General features: G+C 35.4%; 1 protein-coding gene across 1 annotated transcript in view; it reads right to left on the bottom strand.

Moving 5' to 3' along the window:
• CFAP47 (cilia and flagella associated protein 47) overlaps positions 1-25,817 on the bottom strand; it is a 533,305-nt gene that overhangs the window by 330,628 nt on the left and 176,860 nt on the right. The window contains exons 27-30 of the mRNA XM_058535621.1: positions 22,051-22,151; positions 18,366-18,491; positions 16,963-17,194; positions 7,487-7,708 (exon numbers count right to left, since the gene is read on the bottom strand). Coding sequence (XP_058391604.1) covers positions 7,487-7,708; positions 16,963-17,194; positions 18,366-18,491; positions 22,051-22,151 — 681 coding nt within the window. The remainder of the gene's footprint in view (positions 1-7,486; positions 7,709-16,962; positions 17,195-18,365; positions 18,492-22,050; positions 22,152-25,817) is intronic.

The raw sequence follows: 25,817 nt of genomic DNA, 5'->3' as shown, positions 1-25,817 counted from the left end.
CCCTGGGCCAGTAGAAGCTGGTGGAAGAAATCATGCTGCATACATAAAGCTCCTTTATTTGGAAGTCAAATATCATCCTCTCCCTTTGATTTTCACACATTACCTGCTTGCATCTACATCATTCCTATGAATCTTTATTACAGTGGAATTACTGTAGGTTTAAATAAAATCTAATTTTAATGGAACACCACTCCTTAGCAGGAGTACTCACCCTAAAGCCTATGTAAGAACTCAATGAGATGATGCCTCATTAAGTTGAAATCCTAGAGAGTGAAACACAGACAGCTCAGAGACATATGAAGAAACTGGAGTACCTCCTTGCATCCAAAGTCAAGACAGGATCTCAGGAGGAAATGATCACTTCTATCAAATGCAACTGAGAACCTAAGGAAAACTATCAGGGAACCATTAAACTGAGAGCTTCTTGAGGAGGGAGACCAGATGGCACTCATGTAAGTATTCCATAGTGTACAGCAGAGAGTAGGTCCTTAATAAAAAGTTGAGGACAAAGAATGCATTTTTGCATTGTTAAAGACAAGACAACAAGCCCAAAATGGAGTTGCTTATGCTAAGCCCCACATCACCAAACCAAGACTTAATTAAAGTTTCTGCTCACCCAGAAATGGAATCTTAAACTAGGCAGTCAGGAATTGCCTGATCAGCAGTAGTTAGGTAATCCACCTGACAGATCCCCGCCATCCCTTAAAGGAAAGTGACCTTGCAATAATCAACCTGCTTTTTTTGCTGTAGGGGTGAAAAACTTTTCCCTTCCTCCCTTCTAGGTTCTTTGGTTAGTCTAATAACCAAATTGACATAAGACAGATTAACAGGAGAAAAACAAATTTAATTATGTACCTACAGGAGCACCACAAAGACATGAAGACTCAAAGGCAGTCAGGCATTTGAGGCTTATATACCATCCTGAGCGAAGGAGTAGTGGGTAGGGGTCTGGGGCTTCAAAGGAGAGGAGGGCGATTCACAGGAAGATTAAAAGAACAGATGTTTGGTAATCAAATATTTGCCCTGCCATGCAGTTGAGTCTTTCAGATAAACAAGTTATCTCTGGTAATAGCTCTCTTTCTGAGCCAGGCCCCCTATCTAAATTCTTTTAAGCAGTTAAAGGAGAGGCAAAAAGCTTTTCCTCAGTCCGCTGGGTGTCAACTGCCTTCAGTTCACAACAATCCATGTGCCAAAGTGGCACATTTTGGGGTGATGCATTCAGCTCCACCTCATTGCCTAAGTACAACTTCCTTGTTCTTGCTCCCTTCTGCCTATAAAATCTCTTGCCTTGTGTAGCTCTTCAGAGCTGCTTTCTATCTACTAGATTGGAGGCTGCTCGATCCATGACTTGCTGAATAAAGCCAATAAGAACTTTAAAATTTACTCAACCAAATTTTGTACTTTAATAGCATTTTACAGATGCTGCTATGAAGTGAAGGGTAGCAGAATATGCCACCCTGAAATATGCCTGGTTGGCATACTGATTATTTTGAGAAACTGCAGACACAGGAGAAGCTCTGAAAACAGAGGAGAAGTTACCCTTTTGTAAGGGAAATCTACATTAATAAAGGAAATTTACATTAGAAAGAGGGCCTGTACCAGGAAGAGAGCTATTAAGAGAGATCACTTTTTCACCTGAGAGGCTTATCCGCAGGGCAAGGCAACCTTTGTTTACCAAACATTTCCTCCTCTCCTTCCAGTGAATTCCCCTCCCACCCACCCTTTGAAGCCCTCCACGCCTATCCTTTTCCTTAGCTCAGAATGGTATATAAGCCTCAATCTTCTGGCTGTCTTTGATTCTCACTTCTTTGTGGAACTGCCATACTTAATGGATATAATTAAAATTGTTTTTTTTTCCTCCTGTTAATCTGTCTTTTCAGCCAAGAACTTAGAAGGGTAAAGAGAAAATTATTTTTCCTCCCCTACATGTGATTCGTTTCATTCCTTTCATTTTGAATATATCTCAAGGCCTAACTTCATCAGTACATAAGACAGTATTTACAACTATGTTTTGTCAATAGATTTTATGTTTGGTCAGTGGTTTTATAGACTTGACTTTCATAATTGATTTGATTACACTTTTACATGCTAGCTTTCCTATTTGAATATTTCTTCTGAGTTTACACTAAGTTGAAGAAAATAAAATTAGATGTGATGAGTTTTTAAATTCTAAATTTAATCTCCAAAATTACACAGTTTCTCATTTACTGCACAAAATAGATATAATTTCACTTGTATAAAAGTCCTCAGTCACTGATACCAAATTTAAATGGGACGCTAATAACATTTATGATTATTTTGAATTTTAATACATTTATTTCCATGATGAAACATATGCATATACCTTGGATTAATGACCCAATTTTATTAACCATACTGCCACTTTCTAAATGTTGAGGAATTTTATCACAGCCAACATATCCTGATAGGCATGTATTTGCTGATAAAAGAGCAATAAATTTGAATGGCTTGGCTTTAATGCCAAAATCATTCTTCCATACCTGCACCCTCACACCATAAAATGTCAAAACAGAAACCACCCGTGTTAATGTCAACACTACCCAGTGCTGTGCCAACAACAATGCTACAAGAAAAACATGATGATCACAAACACCACAGAGTTTAATGATGCTCTCAGAAAATGGTTTGATTTTTATAATGCACAAATAATAAGGATTTAAGTATCCAAACCTCCTTTTGTTCACAGTTAATATTCCATTAAATTTTAAAAGCACAACTAACTTTCTAAAATAAGAATGGCATTAGAATTTCTGCCTTATTAAATCTGAGCATTTACTTTATTGAATCAATCATCAAGGACCAAGAGTAGGAAGTGGTAAAATTAAAAGAGAAAAGTCATGTGCTTTCAATTTTAAACCTATACAAATTTAAATAAAGTTTCCATTTTATCTAATAAAGACACACTTGATAAATACTGATTTTCTGGCATTCTTATGTCAACAAAACATTTACTCTAATAGAACAGGTTTTTAAAATATTGTATTTCACTGATAATGATATCACAAGATTCAGTTTTCAGTATGTCACTAATGGTTACCATATTGGAATTATTTAAGCAAACATTTTAGCATATGAAAGCCATAGATCATAATTTATTGCATTTAAATTAATGATAATCATCATCTATTATGTGTCACGTAAATACACATTTTATTATTTCTTGGTTGATTATCATATTAACAAACTAAGTTTGGGAATTATCCTCCATTTTACAGATATTGAAATTGGAGCTTAAACAGGTTAAGTAACTTGTGCAAAGTCACAGGAGCACAAAGCAGCTAGAATTTAAGCCTGCATCTACCTGATTCAAAAGCCATGCTCTTACCCAACTCCAGTGCGCTCTTCCCAAATCACTTGTTGTTGCTTTGCAATATTTTCATTCTTAGATGCAATTCCGTTAAATAAGATACCATAATGGTCATGCATAAGTAAGAAGGGTGTAAAGTTTTTAAAGATAAAAGAAGTAAAATCACAGGCCGGCCCCGTGGCTTAGAGGTTAAGTGCGCGCGCTGTGCTGCTGGCGGCCCGAGTTTGGATCCCGGGCGCGCACCGACACACCGCTTCTCCGGCCATGCTGAGGCCGCGTCCCACATACAGCAACTAGAAGGATGTGCAGCTATGACATACAACTATCTACTGGGGCTTTGGGGGAAAAAAATAAATAAATAAAAACTAAAAAAAAAAAGTAAAATCACAAATGGAATTAAATCTACTTGTAAAGGGAAGTGAGTTGGTTTTTCTAAGTGTATTTATTTTGGTGACTGAACAATTTATTTGAAAATCAATGGAATTAGAAAGTACGAGTTATAGTAGTTTTATACTATGTTATATCCTATTTTATACTTTCAATGCAGGGAACATGGTGTTAGCGTTCCGCCTCTGTTTTAGATTTATATTATGAAAATTATAAATCCAAAAAAGTTTTTCTCAATGAAAATTAATAGCATCATAAAAATAATTATTGGTTATAAACAAATGAAATTATATCAAAGGATATTAGGCACTGTATTAGTCGGTTTGGGCTGTCATAACAGAATACCACAGGTTGGGTAGCTTAAAAAACAGAAATTTGTTTAGTCACAGTTCTGGAGGCAAGAAGTCCAAGAACAAGGTGCTGGAAAATTTGGTTTCTACTGAGATCTCTCTTTCTGGCTTGCAGACGGCTTAGGGCTCCACCATTATGATGTCACCATAATTACATCCTTAAGGGTCCTATCTCCAAATACAGTCGCATGGGGGTTTAGGGGTTCAACAAGTAAATTTTGGATGGACACAATTCTGTCCATAACAGGCACAAATGACGAGAAACATTAAGCATATTCAGATATAGCAACATGAAATTTATTGTAAAATATAACACCCAATTATATAATATTTTTTATAATTCCAGACATATGGCATTGTTATGGGCTGAATTGCATCCCCCTAAAAGTCATATGTTGAAACCCAAGCCCTCAGCACTTCAAAATGTGACTGTATTTGGAGTTAAGGCGTTTAAAGAGGTGAATAAGATAAAATGAGGCTGTTAGGGTGGGCCCTAATCCAACTTGACTGGTGTCTTTATAAGAAGATGAAATGTGGACAGACACCAAAGGTGTGTGCACACAGAGGAGAGATCATGTGAGGACACAAAGAGTAGGCAGCCATCTGCAAGCTAAGCAGAAAGGCCTCAGAAGAAATCCAATCTGCTTACACCTTGATCTTGCAATTCCAGCCTCCAGAACTGTGAGAAAATAAATTTCTGTTGTTTAAGCCACCCAGTCTGTGCTATTTTATTATGGTAGCCCCAGCAAATTAACACAGGTATGATGGAATAAATGCCTTAATAATTAAAGTTATTTTTAAGAGTTCATAGTTTAATATTATAAAGTGCAATGTATAACATTCATAGTACACATCCCACCTTTCTCTAATTTGACTGTCTCTCACCTTCTCTCTTGGAATGCAAATCCTTTACATTTACTTTTTTTACCCCTAATTTTTATATTTCACAAAATTTTTGTCATTCTTATATGACTGTCCTGAGACCCAATTTCAAAGTTTTATTCCTTTCACCACACAAGCTCAAAAAGCAAATTCTGTGGAAGACAATGTTAATAAATAAATATTTAATGAACATTGCACCCATTCTGTGTTATCAATGACCTTGGGCGTTAGAGATGCTAGATGAATGAGATGTGCTGCCTGTCCTCGACATACTCACAAATTTGTCGGGTACACTGACTCATGAATGTCAGTGGTGTTGAAAATAATTTACATAGTTAAATACAGCTGTACTGTTTCCCTTAACTGATATAATCTTTCTCATTCTGCCACCAGATTCAGTGCAGAGGAATAGAGAGAAAATGTAGTCTTGAATCTTCACCATATCTTAGCCTCTTTCTAACCTGAACAGTCTCGTTACAGTAACTCTGTTCTTTGGGATAAATGATCAAAATTTCAGACCTCCCCATCCCCCCATCTGGGATGGGGAGGATGGCATTTGGGAAGAGGGAGGTTTATTGTCCAGTAAATAAAGCTTCAACTTCAGGTTTCCTCACTTTCATGAGTCTCTTCTAAAGCCATGTATCTAATTTTTGTATTTTTAATTTGATATTATTTTATAAAGGAGGGATCTCAGAATTGTGTAAGGCCTCTCAGAACACGGATCAGCCCTGCATTTGGGCTTACATGAAGTAGGTGAGAGAGACTCTTGTATCTGCACATGCAGGTCTGTGACTGCTTTTCTGGATCCTCAGTCTCTTTGGCAATGCCCCTCTCTGCCTGGAGCCTATTTGCTATATAGGCATCTGCTGCTGAGGCCTGAGATGGGGATTTTCTCTATCTCCTCTTAGCCCCATCAAGGACCAAGAGGTCCCTCATAACTGACTCAGCCACTCCTCAGTCCTCATACATCTGTCATTCATATTGTGGCTTCAGACAGCCATCTCCTACCCTTTTGCCTCCTCAGTGAAGTCCCTCTCATTTAGTCAGCCTCCATAAAAGGCTGCCTGGGTCTTAACTCAGTCACCTTCAGTGACTTAGAAATTTCTAGATCCCTTCTAAGCCACAAGAAACTCAAGCCAGTTTTGGCAATTGACGTGGTAGTGAGAGTCTAAGAAATGAAGAAAAAATATTTTGTTCAGTACCATGGCTAATTTTTCTTTTTTTTTGTGCGGAAGATCAGCCCTGAGCTAACATCCGTGCTAATCCTCCTCTTTTTGCTGAGGAAGACCGGCTCTGAGCTAACATCTATTGCCAATCCTCCTCCTTTTTTTTTTCTCCCAAAGCCCCAGCAGATAGTTGTATGTCATAGTTGCACATCCTTCTAGTTGCTGTATGTGGGAGGCGGCCTCAGCATGGCTGGAGAAGTGGAGCGTTGGTGCGTGCCCGAGATCCGAACCTGGGCCGAGCAGAGCACCCGCACTTAACCGCTAAGCTACGGGGCCAGCCCCATGGCTAATTTTTTAAGACCAGAGTATTGCAAGGGACTGAAAAATTCTGATTTGGAAATTTAAAAAGCTGAACACCAAATCTTTCACTTGCATTCCTGCTAAAGGAGTCGTCTTCTTACCCTCCATGCCCACCCCTGCTAAGGTAGGTGAACATCTCTTGCCAATTATGGAGCAGATTCCATACACAAAGAAGCCACATATAAAAACACAGTAATATATTTCAAAATATATTAACCCTATTACATAAATAATTACAAGTAACAAGTGCTATTTTACTGGTGCAGGACCATGCAAGATGGAATAACAACCCTGCCTATGGATGTGGGGAATTCCAGTGGACAAGGATACTGCAAATGTAGGCAAAAGAAGTGATATAAAGTCACCAACGCTCACCCCAGAATTTTATTTAACACTGCTTTTCCATTTCTTGGCCACTCACCATTTAATTTCTGCAGAGGAACACAGACATATGAGGACAAGTAGTTTTCCTATATTTTCTATCAACTATTTATGGAAATTTTCACCTGCTTATTATTTTAATATTAAAAGACTCTAACTATGCAGACTAAAAATTCACAATATCCATAACTTGAGATTATACTAACAGTAATCTCAGGAATAAATTTATCAGTTTCATTCCTTTTTTGTTCAGTAGATTTATATATTTGTCTTATATGAGGATTCTCAAAATGAGGTCATGAACCAGAAGTATCAGTATCACTTGAAACTTGTTATAAATGAAAATTAGCATCATAAACTCTGTGGGTAAGGGCCAGCAACCTGTTTAACATGCCAGTGATTTGGATGCAAGACAAAGTTTGAGAATGATTGCCTTAGATTATAAATTCAATAGCTCATGAAATGCTTATTTTCTAAGGTATGTATTACATGGTTATGTATATAGTGGAAACTTGGTAAATATTTTATAATAAGACAAATAATATCAAAGTGTATCTACCTACCCATCTACTTATTTATCTATCTAGCCAAGCCATAATTTCATTTTTAAATTAGCATATCCATATTCTTACTTGAGAAAGTCAAGAAGTGAAGAATGTTGCAAATGAAGTTGAATCACTCTTTCAGTGTAATCCACAGGTAAAGACTGACTTGAATTAATTCCAGCTGGCATTTTTCCACTCAAGTGGAGTATCACATCATAAATGGTCTTATTATATTTGGAAAATTCATTCTCTACAGAAAGTTTTTTGGATGACGAGGTTGATGAACCAGATTGTATTTTATACACATCCCTATGGGAAAACAATTTAAAATTTAAAAAAAATCTCAAAATCTTATGTTATGGAAAAAAAAAACATGTTCAATGACTAAATAAAATTCTATTTAAAATCAAACAAGAAAGAAATTACAAAATTCAAACTTCATAAACTGATAAAGGGTTTCTATAAAAAGCATAGAGTGCACCTCATACTTAATGATGAATGTCAAAAGGTTTTCTCCCTAAGATTGAGATTAAGAGGAGGATGCCTACTATTCAATATTTAATTGGAGAGCCCAGCCAATGTAATAAGCCAAGAAACAGAAATCAAAGATGTAAGGATTGAAAAGGAAAAAAACTGATTATTTGCAGATGATGTGTTTTTAGAAAATACAAAAAAATCTAAAGATAAATAATTAGAATTAGTAAGCTACCTTAACAAGGCAGTTGCATAAATGTCAGCATATGATAATCAACATTATTTATATATAGCACATAGAAAAACAGAAAATAAAATTGAAAAAAGTACCATTTACCATAACTTCAAAAAATATTAAATACCCAGGGATAAATCTACCAAAATATGTATAATAACTATAATTGAAAACTATACATCATCACTAAGATAAACTTTAAATGATCTAAATAAAGGAGAATATAAGCTCTGTTTTTTTGATTAAGGCAATATTGTAAAGATGCCATTTCTTTCTAAATCTATCATAGTTCACTCACAATCAAAATACTGGCAAGATGCTTTTTTTTTGGTAGATATTTTTAAGGGATTCTAATATTTACACAGAAATGCAATGGCATAAACAGCTAAGAAAATACAGGAGAACAACAAACTTTGAGTACTTTCAGTACTAAATATCAAGAACTATAAAGTAATAGAACTTAAGGCAATTTGGTATTGATGCAAAAGTACACAAATTGATCAATGGAATATACTACACAGATTCAAAACTATATAAATACTTGACTTACGAAAAAGGATGCATTGTAGAGTGGAAAGGGAGTAGGAAGGATGGTCTTTTCCATAAGTGGTATTGAGTCAATTGGATATTCATATTTCAAGAAATAGGAAAAGATAAAATATACCTTGACCTTTATCTCACAACATACACACAAGTAAATTCCAGGAGGACTGAATATCAAACACAAAAGACAAAAAAAAGCTGCTAGGAATAACAAAAGAGGATATCTTCATGTCTCAGGGAGAGAAACATTTCTTAAAGAGCAGATGAAAGCAATAACCACTAAGGTAAATGTTCAAAAATTAGACTACATTAAAATTAGGGAAAAGATATTCATAATGCATATAACCAACAACAAACTCACACACAAAATTCATAAAATTCCTACAAATAAATAAGAAAAAAATATAATCCAATTTTTTTTGAATGGGGCAAAAACATGAACAGGCTCTTTATGATACAGTATTGCCAAATGACCAAGAACATGTAAAAATTTTCTTAAAATCAATAGCAATAAGATGTCAATTCAAACCACACCCACCAGAAAGAGCTAATATTGAAAAGATTGACAGTATTAAATATTTCTTAGGATACAGAGCACGTAGAACTTTCATGTACAACCTGTAGGGGTGGAAATTGGTACAATCACCTTGGAAAATTGTTTGGAAGCACCTCCTAAAGGTGATTATATTTCTACCTTATGATCTAGCAATTTTACTCTTAAATATATGCCTTTCAGAAATATGCATATCAAAAGACATATACTAAAATTTTCATAGTAGCATTATTCATAATAGAAAAATCTGGAAGCCAATGAAATGTCTATCAAAAGGAGAATGAATAAATTGTAGAATATTCATACAGTGGCCTAGTGTACAGCATTAACAATAAATAAACTACTCCTAAATACAAATATATATGAATCACATGAACATAATATTGAGCAAAAAAATCAAGACACAAAAAAATGCAAACGGTATAATTCTTTCTATATAATGTTCAAAAACAGACAAAACTAATCTTTGGTATTAGAATTCAGGATAATGGTTGCCTCCTTGGGAGGTGGAACAGGACACAGGAAGTGAGGAGGATTAAGGGATGCTAGCTACGTTCTATTTCTTGGTCTAAACGGTGGCTACACATGTGTCACATAGTTATAATCTTGTCTGTATGTTACATGATGATAAAAATTATTAAAATTCAAACAAACCTTAAACTCTGGAGTTTACAGATCTATGCTTGGGTGATAAAACTTGAAAAAAAAAAACAAGGCAAGAAAATGATTACCATAAAACTCAGACTAGTAGTTTCCTTTCAATTGTAGAGATTTAGTAGTGTTGCAAGAGTCACAAGAGGTTTCTGGGGTGCTGGCAAAATTATGTCTGCACAGGGGTTTGCTCTAGGAGTAAATTGAGGGGTAGCACTTGGTTTGTGAACCTTTCTCTATGTGTGTTTTAGTTCAAGATTTAAAAAATCAAGAGGAAACGGCTTGGGTCTTCAAAGTTCCTCTAGCACATGCAGATTGACTGAAATTAGCTAGTTACAATCAGCGCCCTTGGGGCCAGCCCCGGGGCATAGCGGGTAAATTTGCACACTCCGCTGCTGGCGGCCCGGGTTCGGATCCTGGGCGCGCACCGATGCACCGCTTGTCAGACCATGCTGTGGCGGCGTCCCATATAAAGTAGAGGAAGATAGGCACAGATGTTAGCCCAGGGCCAGTCTTCCTCAGCAAAAAGAGGAAGATTGGCATGGATGTTAGCTCTGGGCTGATCTTCCTCCCAAAAAAAAAAAAAAAAAAAAAATCAGCGTCCAGGGGTTTATTAGAGGAAAAGGTGACACTGTTAGTCAATAACTGATTTGCCCATTGGGAGCATAAATTATGTTAAAAACTACACAGTCTTTTCTTTAATATCTATACGTATGCATATCCCACAAATTTGGACTTTATATTAATTAAAAGTTTCATAATTTTTTTCAGGGCCAGCCTGGTGGCATAGTGGTTAAGTTCGTGCGCTCCACTTCACTGGCCTGGGGTTCGTGGGTTTGGATCCTGGGTGCAGACATCCACACCACTCATCACACAAGCTGTAGCAGTGGCCCACATACAAAATAGAGGAAGATTGGCACAGATGTTAGCTCAGTGACAATCTTCCTCAAGCCAAAAGAGGAAGATTGGCAACAGATGTTAGCTCAGGGCCAATCTTCCTCACCAAAAAAATTTTTATAAAAAACTTGATAATTTTTAACCATATTCCTTCTCCTCTTGTTTAAGTATTAAGATATCAAATGTTTTTAAGTTTCTTTTTCAATTATGAGAGTCCTCCTACTTTGGAGATTGAAAATATACACAACGAAAAGGCCCAGTGTAATGATCTATCTTTCCAGGTAAAGGAATCTTCCACCACTTACCACTATCACCAGCAAGCAAGTAGTGAAACAGTTAAGGAAGGAAACTACTTTGAAAATAAGAATGGTAAAATGTTTCATTATTCTTACAGTAACATGGAGAAGTGAAAGAACTCAAGGAAGTCAACTCTAATCAATTATTATAACCACCTGCATTTTAACGCTTTCTTTCAATCTAAAGACATGTTTTTGTGACTTTGTTGCACATGGTTGATGGTATGAATAGGCAGGCTGCCCAGAAATGGAGGTGACACTTTATGTTTAAATCATTAAATTTACCAATGAGCTTGCCAGCAGGTCAAAGTTGCAAAGAGAAAAGCATGCTATATACATATTATATATATATATATATATATAAAAAATATATATATATACATATAATTATGTCAAAAGTTTCTATATCCAGCTGGGAAAAAATCCTGCAAGGGAAGGAGAAATATTATTAATGAAATATTATTTGGGTAAGTGCTTGGAAATGATGGGTTTTAAATTTACCTTCCACTGCCAAATAGAAGAAGAGTTGCTGAATATGATCAACGAAATCAGAAATACATAACACTTGAAACATAATCCTAATTAAATTTAATAATACTAGCTAACATTTATTGAACCCTTACAAGGTCCTAAGCTCTGTTCTAATATGAGTTAAAGGTATTACTTCTTTTAAATATCACAATGACCTTTTAAGGTAGGTATTATCATTATTTTCCTTTTTCCAAATGAAGAAATGAAAGCAGAGAGAAAATATTTTATTTTGCATGCTCTCATTATGCAGGGTAGAACATTCCACTGATTAATTTGATTTTCTGTGAGATTCTATACACTTATACTAAACGAGAGCTTCTAGGACGGAATGTCCAGCTTTGCAACAATTTGAACCCTTCTCCTTAAGCTTCCTAACTGGTATTTCTGGATGTGCTCTTGGTGTGTAGCAGCTGGAGGGAGGGACATGTTGGAGTAGAAGCCTGGACTAGCACTGATATGTACCAAAACCACTCCTCCCATATGAAATAGGATTTCCAGTATGATTTAAATGATTCTGTGATCAGCTGCTTAGAGATCTTTCCTGTAGTATTTGGAAAAAATGTTAATTCCCACAATTCATCCAACTTGAAGTGAGTGGAGTGTAATATTTAGTCCATTTCCTGTGACAATTTCTAAAACATAAATTGTGTTTTTGGTTTTTGGTTTGGTGAGAAAGATTAGACCTGAGCTAACCTCCATTGCCAATCCTCCTCTTTTTCCTGAGGAAGATTGGCCCTAAGCTAACATCTGTGTCCATCTTCCTGTATTTTATACATGGGACACCTGCCACAGCATGGCTTGATAAACGGTACATAGGTCCACACCCGGGATCCGAACCTGTGAACCCCAGGCTGCCGAAGTGGAGTGCGCAAACCCAACCATTACACTACCGTAGTGTTTCAAGAAAATGTTAACTCCCACAATTTATCCAACTGGAAGTGAGTGGACTGTAATATTTAGTATGTTTCCTGTGACAATTTTTAAAACATAAATTGTGTTTTCTTATATTCTCCAAAAGCTATTTCCATCTTTTGGTGATTTGGGGAAGGGCTGAAAATAAATAATATCTAAGGGCCTCTAAGAATTGAAAATAGAGTAATAATTAATCAATAAATAGGTAATCCCCTCAAATAATTTCTTAGTTTCCACTAATCCACTTGAATATCTCTCGAATCAACAAAAATGGGCCATACTGCCTTACTGCTGCAAATTGGTGTTTGTAAAGAGTGAAATTACCTGAGGTAACACACTAATAAAGCAGCAGTTCTGACAACCCATATCTTCAAATTTAAGAAAGGTGATGCAGAAATATGTCAAAAAATGTTCACTAATGTTAGAGAAAAAGCAAAAACTTTTTGACACTCACACCATCATTCACAATGAATCCGTCTTCCAGGTAATACATCCTGTAGTGGATGACTCTCCAGCTAGGGGTTATCGCATGCGAGGCCAGGCAATTCCACTTTCCCTGTTAGCATGCATGACTTCACTAGAATTCATAGCTTTCCCAGGACTTTAAGCATCACTTGGTCTGCAATCCTAGATTTAGCCTATAAACATTAGGATTACATAACTCTCCTCAGTTCTAGAATACTGTATTCTTAATCTTCTTGATCTATGTACCTAACCATAGGTACTTAGAATGTTCAGCCTAAAGCCAAAGACAAAAATGCCAAATGGTGAAGTTCATGTCTTTCAAGTGTTAAAAGTTTCCTAAATTTTAATGTCATCCTCCAATAATTGGCAAGTGGCATGATGCTTAAAAGTACTAGCTCTGGGGTAGAATGCTTGGGTTCAAATCCTGGCTTTGCTATCTACCAGCTGAGCGACCTTGGGAAAGTTACTTATTCTCTCTCTGCCTCAGTTTCTCATCAGTAAAATGGGGATAAAAATAGTACCTACCTCACAGAGTAGTTGTAAAGAGTAAATTAATTAATACCCACAAAGCACATATAGTAATGCCTTATTCATAATAAGACTGTAATGTATATTAACCATTTATTATTAATATCATCACAAATTTATTTTTAAAGGAACAAGGTAAAAGAGATATTGCAAGGCAAGTTCAGTAAGGCATGGATTATTAGACCACAATAATTAAAGCAATAACAGAAATGATGAGTCATTAAGTTGGGACTACAAGAAGATAACTGGAAGAGTAAAACGTAGAAAACTATGAGAAGGAAAGGCAACATCCTGTTTAGGATAATAAACTGAACATATGTGCTTATCTTCTCTCCCGCTCAAAATATGGCTGAAACGTCAGAAAGAGTGGAGAAAGGGAATAAACCTGTCACAACACTGAAATTGGGAAATGGACCATTAGTATACCAGAAAATTTGAAGAACAGCTATAAGACAGAGAATGGATGGAATTGTATTGGGGAATAAATCAAAATGATGGACTGCATACCAGTAGGCTACAGGGGGAAAGGAAGCCATTTTTCCTACAGGAACATACGAGAGGCGTCAAGTTTAAAGTTGGCAGATACAGAGGGAGGAAGTGACCTGTGGTACAGTAATCACGATGATTAATAGAAGTACTATATATGGAAGAGGTATTTGAGAAGGCATGCATCCATAACACAAAAACAGGATGTCATTGTGAAAGAAAAAGACAGAAGGAAGGAAGCAAGGAAGAAAAGAAGGAAGGAAGGAAGAGGGGGAGGGAGGGAGGGAAGAAATAAAGAATAACACAGAGTTCTTAACTATACAAAACTACAAATACCAATTTAAAATTTTTATAGAAGACTGGAAGAGGAAGTGAAGGACAGCTACAGGTATAAGAAAGCAAAAGATAAAAAAAAGATGAAAAACATAAGGCATAATTGAGAAGGATATAAGGAATCAGTCAAGCGGTCCACCATCATTCTAAAAGGAGATTCAGAAAGAGAAGACAGAGAAAACGGAGGGAAGGAAATAGCAGAAAAAGAGGCAGGGAAGAACAGTTAAAAGACGAGTTTTCTGGGGCCGGCCCAGTGGTGTAGTGGTTAAGTTCATGCACTCCACTTCAGTGGCCCAGGGTTTGCAGGTTCAAAATTCCAGGCACGAACGGACACACTACTCATTAAGCCATGCTGTGGTGGCATCCCACATACAAAACAGAGGAAGACGGGCACAGATGTTAGCTCAGAGCCAATATTCCTCAGCGAAAAAAAAAAAAGATGACTTTTCTAAATGAAAGGGCCTACTGAATGCCAAGTAGATTAAATGATATAAAATATTTCCATGCTCAGATTTTATTTCACTAAATTGCAGAATAGGAGATTAGCAGAGAAATGGGAATCATAAAAAAATCCTCAGAGAACGAACATGGTACTTACAAAATATGGCATCACACTTCTCATCAGAAACATTTATGACTCCAGATGATGGAGTAATGTAGGACACATGGAGGATGGGGTTCAAATATTGGCAACAATACATGACCTGGGAAGTATTTCCTTAGCCCGAGACTCCATGATCCAAAGATTCCAAATAAAGAATTGGCACTGAATAACACTGTTACTTGGACAAAGTTTATCTTTATTCAAAGTTGTTTGGCTGTAGGCAGCTTCCTTTCCAGGACTAGAGAGGCCCCCATACTCCTCTAGAACTGCCTTTCCTCAGGAGGTACCCAATGATGTAGGATGTTACTCACTTATCAAAAGAGCAAAGTACTCAACTCCGTCAGGAAACAACCAGACTGACAATGTAACTCACTAGTGGGAATACAAATTAAAATACTTACTAGAAAATCATCCAAAAATATAAGAGATTTTTAAAAACTTGTATTATTTGATCCAGTGATTCCACTTCTGAGAACCTTCCTATGTAACATCCAGAAATGTCTGCTGCCATTTATAAACAGATACGTTCAAGTTCAGCATTATTTACATTAAGAAATGTAGGAAAAAAATAAGTAAATGCCCAACAACTAATGTGAATGGGCAAGTAAATAATAACACATAAATGCAATAACATTACACAACAAATTAGCAATCATTATTATACTAAAAAAATATGTAGGAAACGAAAATTCAAATCACAGGCTTTACAAAAAACAACAAAGATGAGAATGCTTAATAGCAAAAATCCTAGGATACATCCAGCATGGAATAAAGAGATAAATTTGTAGACCTGAAAATAATTAAGCATGCAATTCAAGTTTAAAGAAAAAGTAAATTATAAAGAAAAAATCAGTATTAAATGATTTAGAAAACACAGAAGTGGATAAATTAATCCAAGAACTTATTCATTATATGAGACATAAAAGTAAACTGCTAAGGTATCAAAAAAAATAAAATTAAAGTTATAAATGAAGAAGAGACCACAAACACACAAACAATACTACTACTAGTCACAACTGCTAAATAATGAATTTTAAATGCCCAATGATTTTCCCTAAAATGAAAATAAATCATTAAAATTTACTCAAAATAGGTAAAATTTTCAGCAGAACAAACACCAACGCTGAAAACTGAAAAGTTAGAATAACTTTTCTAAAAAATTCCCTGGTGTCAGATGATTTTATGATAAAGTGGTAAATTTTCAGGGTATCTGCTGCGTTAATTTTCCCTCACCATAGAAAAAGATGAAATATTAGCTAATCCATTCTATGAAGCTAATGCTGTCCTATTAATTTAAAAAAACTGAAAAAGTTAACTTATAGGAAAACTCTAGACTTAGCATAACCTAGCTCACTCCTGAATATAGATGCAAAAATTCTATAGCCCTTCCAGTTACAGAGATTAGTATTCGTCCCTATGGTGCCAGCAAGTTACCCCAGTGCTGAGAAAGGAGGTAGAAAGCTCTGAGAACCACTACAGCAGCAACGTTATAATAAGAGAGGTACCTAAATTCCTAGTTAAATTAACACAGAATTAAGTGACTTGACACAACCAATGCAGTTTAACCACTTTAGACGTGCTGAGTAATAAAACAACACATGCAAGAGTGAGATAAATGTATTGTCAAAGAGGAGATAGTGTCAAAGAAATTGTGTTCTCCCTGTTCTCTAATACCACTGTCTGTCTACCTGACTATACTCTAAGTCTAGGGCTGCTATTTCATTTATATAGAAATGTGGAGTTGTCAAATTTTTCAAGTTTAAAAAGGCTTTTCCCACCCATAGTTTACCCTTTCTCATTTCACAGATGAGGAAACAGCTTCACAGATTTTTCAGTGCTTGCCTAAAATCATCAGATGTTTAGAAGAAATAAAGTATATGTATGCTAAAGAATTTATATTTGTATCATTTTACTTTTCTTAATAACCGCCTCATAATTTATCAGTTTAGAATAAATTATTTAATATTGTGTTTCACTTAAAACAACCCCAATAAGTAGATTATATTTTATTATATGATACAAAGCAAGGGATTTAGAGAAATATGTAACTGTCACCTTCTTATAGTCTCTGGAATAGAAAGAGAATGGGGTCCTTCAGGCCAGCCGAAGAGAGTGAACCAGGTCTGAGCTGCATTTACAACCTTCTGAAAGAAGTCATATGCCTGTGTTCCTTCTTCAGGAAAAAAGAATTGTTCATTTTTCTCCTTCTTTTCCATACATCTATTGTCTTCTTTCTTTGGTGTTTCACTTTTGCCCGAGTTCAATCTTTCATGTATTGTTTCCGTTCCTAAAATTGACATTTGTTTGTAAAAAAGAGTTACTTGACCATAGAGAAAAATATTCTGTCAGTTATTGCTGTTTGTATGTAGACAAACAGAGCTCATTCTACAAATTATTCTCTGCTCTCAACAAAATTCTGAGTCAATTTACTCTATCTTAAAATAAATAAAGAAAATAGATTTATTTTCAAATACCCAACAGAAATACTTTATTTTTAGATGAATTTCAATAAAGAAAACCATTAAATTTTCTTCTTGCCATAATGGTATGTGAAAACATTCCTCTAAATGGAACTTTTCATTTTCAATTACACATGTAAAATATTTTGACAATTCTTTAGCTTTACTTCTTAGACAGAATTAAACCTGAGCTGAAAAACTTATAGAAACAAAATATTGGTTTCAGATTCAAAATGACTTTCTATCCAAGTGAAGCACTTCAATAAAACAAAACATTTTCAAGTTAGAGAAATTTTCAACAATATAAAATGATTTTATAATATTTTCTTCAAAAATATCTGCCTATGTAATGGGACAAGCACACACTCATTTAAAAACTTCACAATATTTAATTTGGTTTGGTCTATTAAATAAAAAGGAAAATTTTCAATATTATCCATATCCAGAGAAAGGAATATTTGAAGTTAGTTACAAATAATAATATCAAATTCACATATTTTTCTGTGTTCATCTCTTTCTAAGATAGGCAACACTGGATCCAGCTAGATAATTAGGAGATAAACTGCTAGTTAGGCAGTTCCCAAACTGTGGACAGAGGGTACCTGCGATGTCACAGCAAATTCACAGAGGCTCTGCAGGATATTTAACATTTTAGTTAAATATCACTTCAACATCTGTTGGATATGACATGAACTACTATTCTTAGGTTTTTGGACCAAACCACTTAATAAATGGAACTGCTTGGTACATATTTTGGCCCAGGGGAAAAGTACCAAGATACTAAGCACAGCGCAAACCAAAAAACGTTAGAGAATCTCTGCTCTAGGTCACTGAAGAGTGCTCCCAAAGCAGACGACCCACTTAAAACTAACGACAAATTCATGGTTTTCTTCATGGATTTCTTATTACCTGAAAAAGCTTAAGTTTTTAATTAAATAATATTAAACAGATCATGTTATGGACTGAGTTGGAGTGGTAGACTATATATTTGCGACATACCAACAAATAATCTTTTCTTTGCAGGCCCAGCATCACTAAATTTAGCAGGTCTAGGAGAGGGTAATCCAGCTTCTCGACAGGGAAGCAAAATACTGCCTCTAGTTTTCACAGGACTGGCATCTTGATCTACAAATGACACATTGGATCATAGCTCGTCAAACAAGCATTTGTGAATTCACTCTCAAATAATTTAACCTGAATTTCATAATTTCATATTTATAAATATATATAATAAGTATGCATGTGTATATATATATACAGTACAAAATAAAAGAAAAATGTCTAAATGTTCATTATACATGAAATAAAATGTCAACTAAGAAAAAAAATAACATAAAGGGTGATATTGTTTTCTGAATTGAATGAACCTTATTTGGTAAGACAATTATTATGGTATATCAACATTTTTGGAGAAATGAACAATGCCCAACTTTAGCATAAATAAGGATATGTAAAACAAAATTTTTGGAATTATTATATATGGTGCTCAAAATCAAATATAAAAAAAGCATCACTAAAAAAGTAATTTCTTCCTAGTTATTTTTCTGAAATGAAATAACTGCTTAGTTATGAGCTGACACCATTTTGCACAGCTTTCAATCTCTATTTCAGTTAGAGTTGATGTATATATACTAGAGTTTTCCAATGTGGTAATCCAAACCCAACCAAAGGCAATGTTGACCAAGAAAAGGCAGTAGATGAGACCTAAGGCCAGATTATCAGTCTGTCTGTCTATCTACCTACCTATCTACCTATCTATCTATCCATCCATCCACATATGTGTATGTGTGTGTGTGCTGGTACCACAACTCCTGAGCTGTTAAATCATGAGTATGTTATACAAGTTCTTTGAGATATGTGTTTTTATCTATAAAATGAAACCAAAGGTTCTGAGCTCATGAGTTTGTTGTGAGAATTACTTTACAGGCAATAACACATATAAATAAGCTGGTATATACTAAGTTTCTTCCATTCTTTCAATACAGAATTTGCCAGAGAACCCTTAGCCAGTAAGCATGCATATCTCCAGAATGCTACACCACTACAGACTTCATAGAATTGAGTCTTAGGGAATTCAACGACAGAATGATTCATTGTGGATGCATTAGACAGTACATTTTCAATTCACCATCAAATGATAAAAAGTTCCTAGTGGGGTAAAAACTCACATCTGTACCCTTCAACTAAAGTCAGTGATTCATATAATAGTTTTTTTTTTAGCATTTTAGTTATAACAAGTAAAACCTACTACTTTACTTCTGAATATACTTAATATGTTTTAAGATTCCACCTTTATTGAATCTATCATACTCTAGAGCACAGTAGCTAAGTGTGTAGGCTCTGAGGTCTCATAAATTTGGTTAGAAGCAAGCTGCTCAACCTCTCTATGACTCATTAATCTGTAAAGTGAAATTAATAGAAGTATCAAACTCATAGTTGTTGAGAGGACTAAGTGAAATTACAAATATAAGGCACTTAGCAGAGCACCATATACCTGGGAAGCACTAAATATATAATATAAATTACTATTATACATATTTCTAAAGATATTTTAGAATATTTAAGAATCATGATGTCTTTCTACAGTAATATTTACCCAAATGGATGCATTTATTTTTAACCAAAAGAATTCATACTCAAACAATCATCATATAAACATAAAGACTTTATTCATTGATTTCCCTTTAAAAAGACAGCAATATTTTGTACAGTAATTCCTCATCTTCTGGGAGGATATTGTGAAAAATATAAAAGAATAAAAGCAATAATAATAACAGTTACATATATACAAAACTTTATATATATATAACAGCAATAATAATGAAATGATAATAATAATACTTTCTAGGTATTTATAGTCTATGAGTCCTCACAAAAGCCTTTTGAAATAGATAAACAGATATTGTTGGTATCCTGCTACTCCCTCACCATGCACATTTTGTTTAATAATAGATGTTTGTGGATCTGAGAATTAAAGATAAAATCATATGGCAAAATGGTGAAGTTAGAACACAAAATAGAATTTCCACCCATATTCTGTGACTCTTCATCCACTGCCCTTTCTATTATGTTTTGTTATCTGAAATCTTCCTCTCCCTAGTATATTAGAAGAAAATAAAAATATAATTTCAGGATTCATCAGAAAAATCTTTCAAAATTTGAGAATGTGTGTAAAATTTTTAATATATATATGCTCAGAATGAACAGTCAGAGAGTTGAGAAGAAACCCAGGGAAGTATGGTATGTGGAAGCCCAGAGGGAATATGACGAGAAAGAGAGAGGCGCAGGATGGAGGCAGGGGCCGGGGGGGGGGGGGGGGGGGGGGGGCAACAGTGTAAACTGCTGCTCAGTAGGGAAGTAACAGCAGTATAATGGACGAATGTTTCTTCCTCACCCCTAACATGTGCTTCCTGTTAAAGGGAGCTAAGGTACTCCCGCTGCCTAAATTCACCCTTTTTCCTCTTTGGGAACAAGCCTGTCCACTGAGAGGATATAGTCTCCTTTCCTCCCTGTTGTCAGCCCGCACACTCCCCCAAAGCAGCTAAGAGGGAGGCAGAAGTTGAAGGGCAAGAGTAAGCCAGGTTAGTTGATTAAGTAAGGTCCGGGGATACTGGGATTCAGATAAAGGAGTAGCCTAAGGCAGGAGAGAGTCTTGTCTTTTAGCTTTGTGACAGGAGAGATGAAGGATTCCAATGCATGCTTTGTATTTGGAAGTTCAGAGCGTTCCTGCCTGATGGTCTCTGTTTCTTCTGAAAAGTTAGAGAAAAGGTCAATCCCCTGAGACTGAGGCAGAACAGAACTGAATAGGTTTTACAGGAGTGGTAAACATTTGGAGAAGCAAGTGGAGAATATGAGAAAACTAGTTAAAAACACAGAAAAGACCTCCAATTCAGCACTGAAACTTCAAGTGTTGACAATCTACACAGATGGAATTTTTTTCCCACTCTCTATCCTTTCTCCTCCTCTGAGATTTACTCTACGGATCATCCTCCTCTGTGTCCTGCATTTCAAATCTCTCCCTGCTCAACAGCTTCTCTTCAATTGTTCTTAACTTCTCTCACCATTTTCGCTGCAGCAACTCCCAGTGGGCCTACTGACCACTCTCTTTCCTGCTTTAATTCATCTCACATCCCAACAGTTGCTCTCTTTCTAAATCACTGATACTCAAAAACCACAGAAAGTTCCCACTATTACAGAATAAAGGGTGCAGTGGTGTAGCCCCATACCTACACTGCCTGCCTTATGTCTCCCATCACACCGCCATGCTTGCTATAGTGCCCTTTGCCCAAATCATCCTGTTTGAGATCATCATTTGTCAAGCTTTACACGAAGGTTATCTGTTTTAAGTCATCCCAGACCCCCAACATCAATCAGTATTAACCTCTGCACCACTCCCACATTCCCAATACTTCAATTGACTCATACAGAGCTCTTCATTCAATTTTCTTTGTATTAATTTATTCATGTACCTTTCACTAGATAGTCAACTTCTGGAATTAAGAGACACTGCCATATTCTACTGTCAATGCTAAACACAGCTCCTGGCAATGGCAGGAGTTTAATAGACATCTGTTAATTTTATTTCTTTATTTATTAGAAACTCACTTTATTTCTAGATGATGGCCTTGGATAACAAGAACATGTACAGTACGAGTTAAAGAGGCAATAGTCATACGTAACTTACCATCCTTTAAAATAATTTTCTGCTTATCAAGATAAATTGCCATATACGGGTAAATAGTAAGAATGCAGTTTTCTGCTGTTGCAGTAACTGGAAGTGAAAACCTAAAAGTGAAAACATTGCATTTCAATAAAATAAAATTTTCAGATGCAATCAATACAATTTTTTAAGTATCCTGGATGCCTTTAATGATTAAGATATGAATTATTCGTCATTTTTGTGTTCACCTACCTTGTTTTTCTTAACCACCTACTGTTTTAATGGTTTAAGAATATTTACTTTTAAAGCTTTTAACAGAGATTGTAAATTTCACTGTCAAATGTGCTCTAGAACACAGCTTGTAATTATGCAGGTTCACAAACAGATTCAGGAAATTTTAGAGTTGAAGGAGCCTCAGAGTTAATTTATTCATATTCTCCTATAGAATCCCTGACAAATGGTATCTAGCCTCAGATGACACTACTAGAGAGACACTACCAGGGTGACACTCACGACTCAGAGACAATCTATTTCATATCTGGAAAGCCATAACTTCAGATATTCTGTTTCAGAGCAACACAGAACAAAATCTACAATATGATCCCCACTACATTTTTTCAAATATTTAAATATAGTCATTGTATCTTCTCTAAGGTTTCTCTTCTTCAGATTGCAAACATTTAGAATGTTCAGGGTGAAGAAGAACAAAATTTGCCACCCCAAAATGTGTCTCCTTGGCTTGATTATTTTTAAGAACAAAAGACTCAGGAAGAAACTTTGACCTTCTCCCTAACTGCCTAAAAGAATTTAAGATAGAAGCCCATTCCAGGAAGGAGCTATCACCACAGAGAACTATAGTATAATATGAACTACATGTGGTAGACAGGGCGGAACCTAGCAAGGCCCATTTGATCAAAGTCCTCTCCATGTCCCATTGTCTCTGCAAAGCATGGCAAACATTTGTTTAACAAACATTTGCTTTTCCATCTCCATGTGAATTGCCTTCCTCCCCTCTGAAGTCCCAAACCACTACCTGCAACATCCTCTTTTGTCTTTAGCTGAAGATGGTATTTAAGGTAGTGGCTTTGGTCATTTTGGAGAGTTACTCAGTTTTCTTGGGTTTCTCCCATGTACACACGTCATTAAACTTTGTTTGATTTTCTCCTGTTCATCTGTCTCTTGTCAATTTAATTCTTAGACCAGTCAAAAGAACCTAGAAAGGTATAGGAAAATTTCTTCCTCCCCTACAATGGGTTCTTTCAACTGCAAGGTCTCCCAATATTTCACATCTAACTTCTTTAGATGACTCTTTGTTTTGTGTTTCTCCTTCTTTAAACGTGTCTGAGAACTGAAAGCAATACTGCAAAAGTTATTCAACCAACCAATGGAGAGTACTATTACCTTCCACAACCTGCATACTCTATTTTATGAAAGCAATATGAAATTATCTTATTATTTTTACCAGCCACAAAACACTCAGATTATATTGAGCCTGTCTAACTTATGTGACAACTCTGTCCTTGTGAAACTGATTTTTTAATAGAAGTACTATATTTAATATCTATACCACTATAATATTGCCTTATCGGTTTCAGTTCTGCATTATAGTATATCAAGATAATTTTAGTCTTGAATCAGCCATCTATCATATTAGCCCTTCTACCTAGTCTATGGTCACTGGCCAAGGTGAAATGACAAAATCCCATGTTATAATCCAAGTTGATGCAAATAAAATATAGAATAGGATGAGACTAACAAAAATTTTGTAACTGAAACATAATGAGTTGTCGGGGACATCAAAATAAACATATGTTACATATAAATTGATTTTCACTTCAACTCTGCAAATGGTATTTTCCCATAAGGAATACATTACGTTTTTCTCTTTATCAATTAATGTTATTGAAATATTATGCAAAATATACATATTCAACTTGTCTTGTTTAACCAACCTTAATCATTCCATTCTATCATCCTAAGCATATGCATCAGATTGCCCTGTCCAGGATTAAACTGTATTTCTATATATAACTGTTTTTTTTATATAATGTCCTTTTTAAAACGAAATTCAAAATTCCTTGATAGTATGAATCATTACTTCTACATATTGTATATTTATGCTAAACATAGTGATCAGTCAAAATACCATTAACGGACCAACTCTGTTTAATATTTTTTTTCAGATTAAATAAAATAGTTTATCCACAGACACCATCATCATTGCTATCTTAGAACCAAAAATGTTATTTTTGTCTTAGTGATTTCAGGAGGAAAAAAAAAAGGAAAGAATAAAAGACTACTCTGGCAAATGCTGCGGATGCTATGCCCTTATGTCCTTATCCCCAAGATGTAAATTCTTTGTTCCGGGGTCCCATCCTCCAGGTGGGCATGGTGGGGTCACTGTAACCTTCTTCAGAGAACTACTGTTGGGCTAATGGAGCTGCTGAAAACCACAATTGCCTTGGGAGTTTATGATCCCCAGGATAGTCCTGTAGCCAATGCCTGTGTGGTGCGGAAGTTCGATAGCCCAGCTCCTTTGCTTCAAATAGGACAAAAACTCTGTGATGTAACTTCATCTCTGGAGAACCCTATGGGATCACACTGAGGTTTGGACTTTGACTTAAATTTCTCATTTATTTGGGATGCTTGATTCCCTGTTCTGCTTCCCCTACTCTCTTACTCGTTTTTCCTGGGATCACTTCCTTAATAAATCACAAATTCATGAATCCTCATCTAAAAGTCAACTTGTGGACAACCCTACCCAAGACAACTACCAAATGATCAAACAAAAGAAGCACTATAACTTGAAACATTTATAAAATGGTATGGAACTAAGGAAAATAAAGTTGAAATAAAATTTCACTCTTAGAATGAAATGGGAATAAATATACTAATTTTTTCTCTCTTATAAAACTAGTTAGTTGAAAATGATAATATTTGATTTCAGATGCTCCTCAGAGTAAAGAAGAACCAACATATACAAAATTCATTTAACCACATTCTTTTATGGAGCACATGATCCAGAAATTGTAAAAGTTATATAGCATGGGAATATGGACACTTTATATGTGGATATCATTATTAAAAATACTTTGAAACAGAAAAGAGACTTGCAGTTGGTAATACTAATACTCTACATTTTAACAAAATATTTCTGAGAAAATAGGGCACTTTATGGTACCTTATCAGAGAATAATGATATTATTTATGGATTCCCTATACCAATCCATATAGGCAGGAACCATTAGTGGTAGAGGATTTACTCTAAAAATACTCAATATTATAGTAACAGTGAAATGAAAAGGCACTCTCATATTATGGGTTTCAATTCCATTTTGCGATTTAAATAGCAATATTCAGGCATGAGTGATTTAGAATACTTCCACTGGGCAAAAATCAGGATGGACATTCCCGGTAACAACAGACTGACATGATGCAGATGGTGATGACGGTGGTGGAAATGGGCTTGTACTATTTGTGGTAGCTACTGTGCTGAGCATCTTACATGCATTATTTCATTATATAAATCCTCTCAACAGTCTTTGAGGATATGTATTATTAATTTTCTCAGCCTTCGGTTACATTAGCAAGGTCCAGAAAAAGTCAATAATTGTTTAAAGTCATACAATTAGAAAATAGAGGCCCCAAGTTCAAGTTCGACCTGCCTGAAACAAAGCTATGCTCTTAGCCACTGCATGGAAATTGTTAGTTTCCAGATCTCTCTTGCTGCACATATGCTCAAAGTTAGGAAGTCTGGATAAAATCATAGATACGATGATGAATGTAAACAC

This window comes from Diceros bicornis, chromosome X (assembly GCF_020826845.1).
Source record: "Diceros bicornis minor isolate mBicDic1 chromosome X, mDicBic1.mat.cur, whole genome shotgun sequence".
NCBI classification, from domain to species: domain Eukaryota; kingdom Metazoa; phylum Chordata; class Mammalia; order Perissodactyla; family Rhinocerotidae; genus Diceros; species Diceros bicornis.
This window is presented reverse-complemented; position numbering and strand designations above follow the sequence as displayed.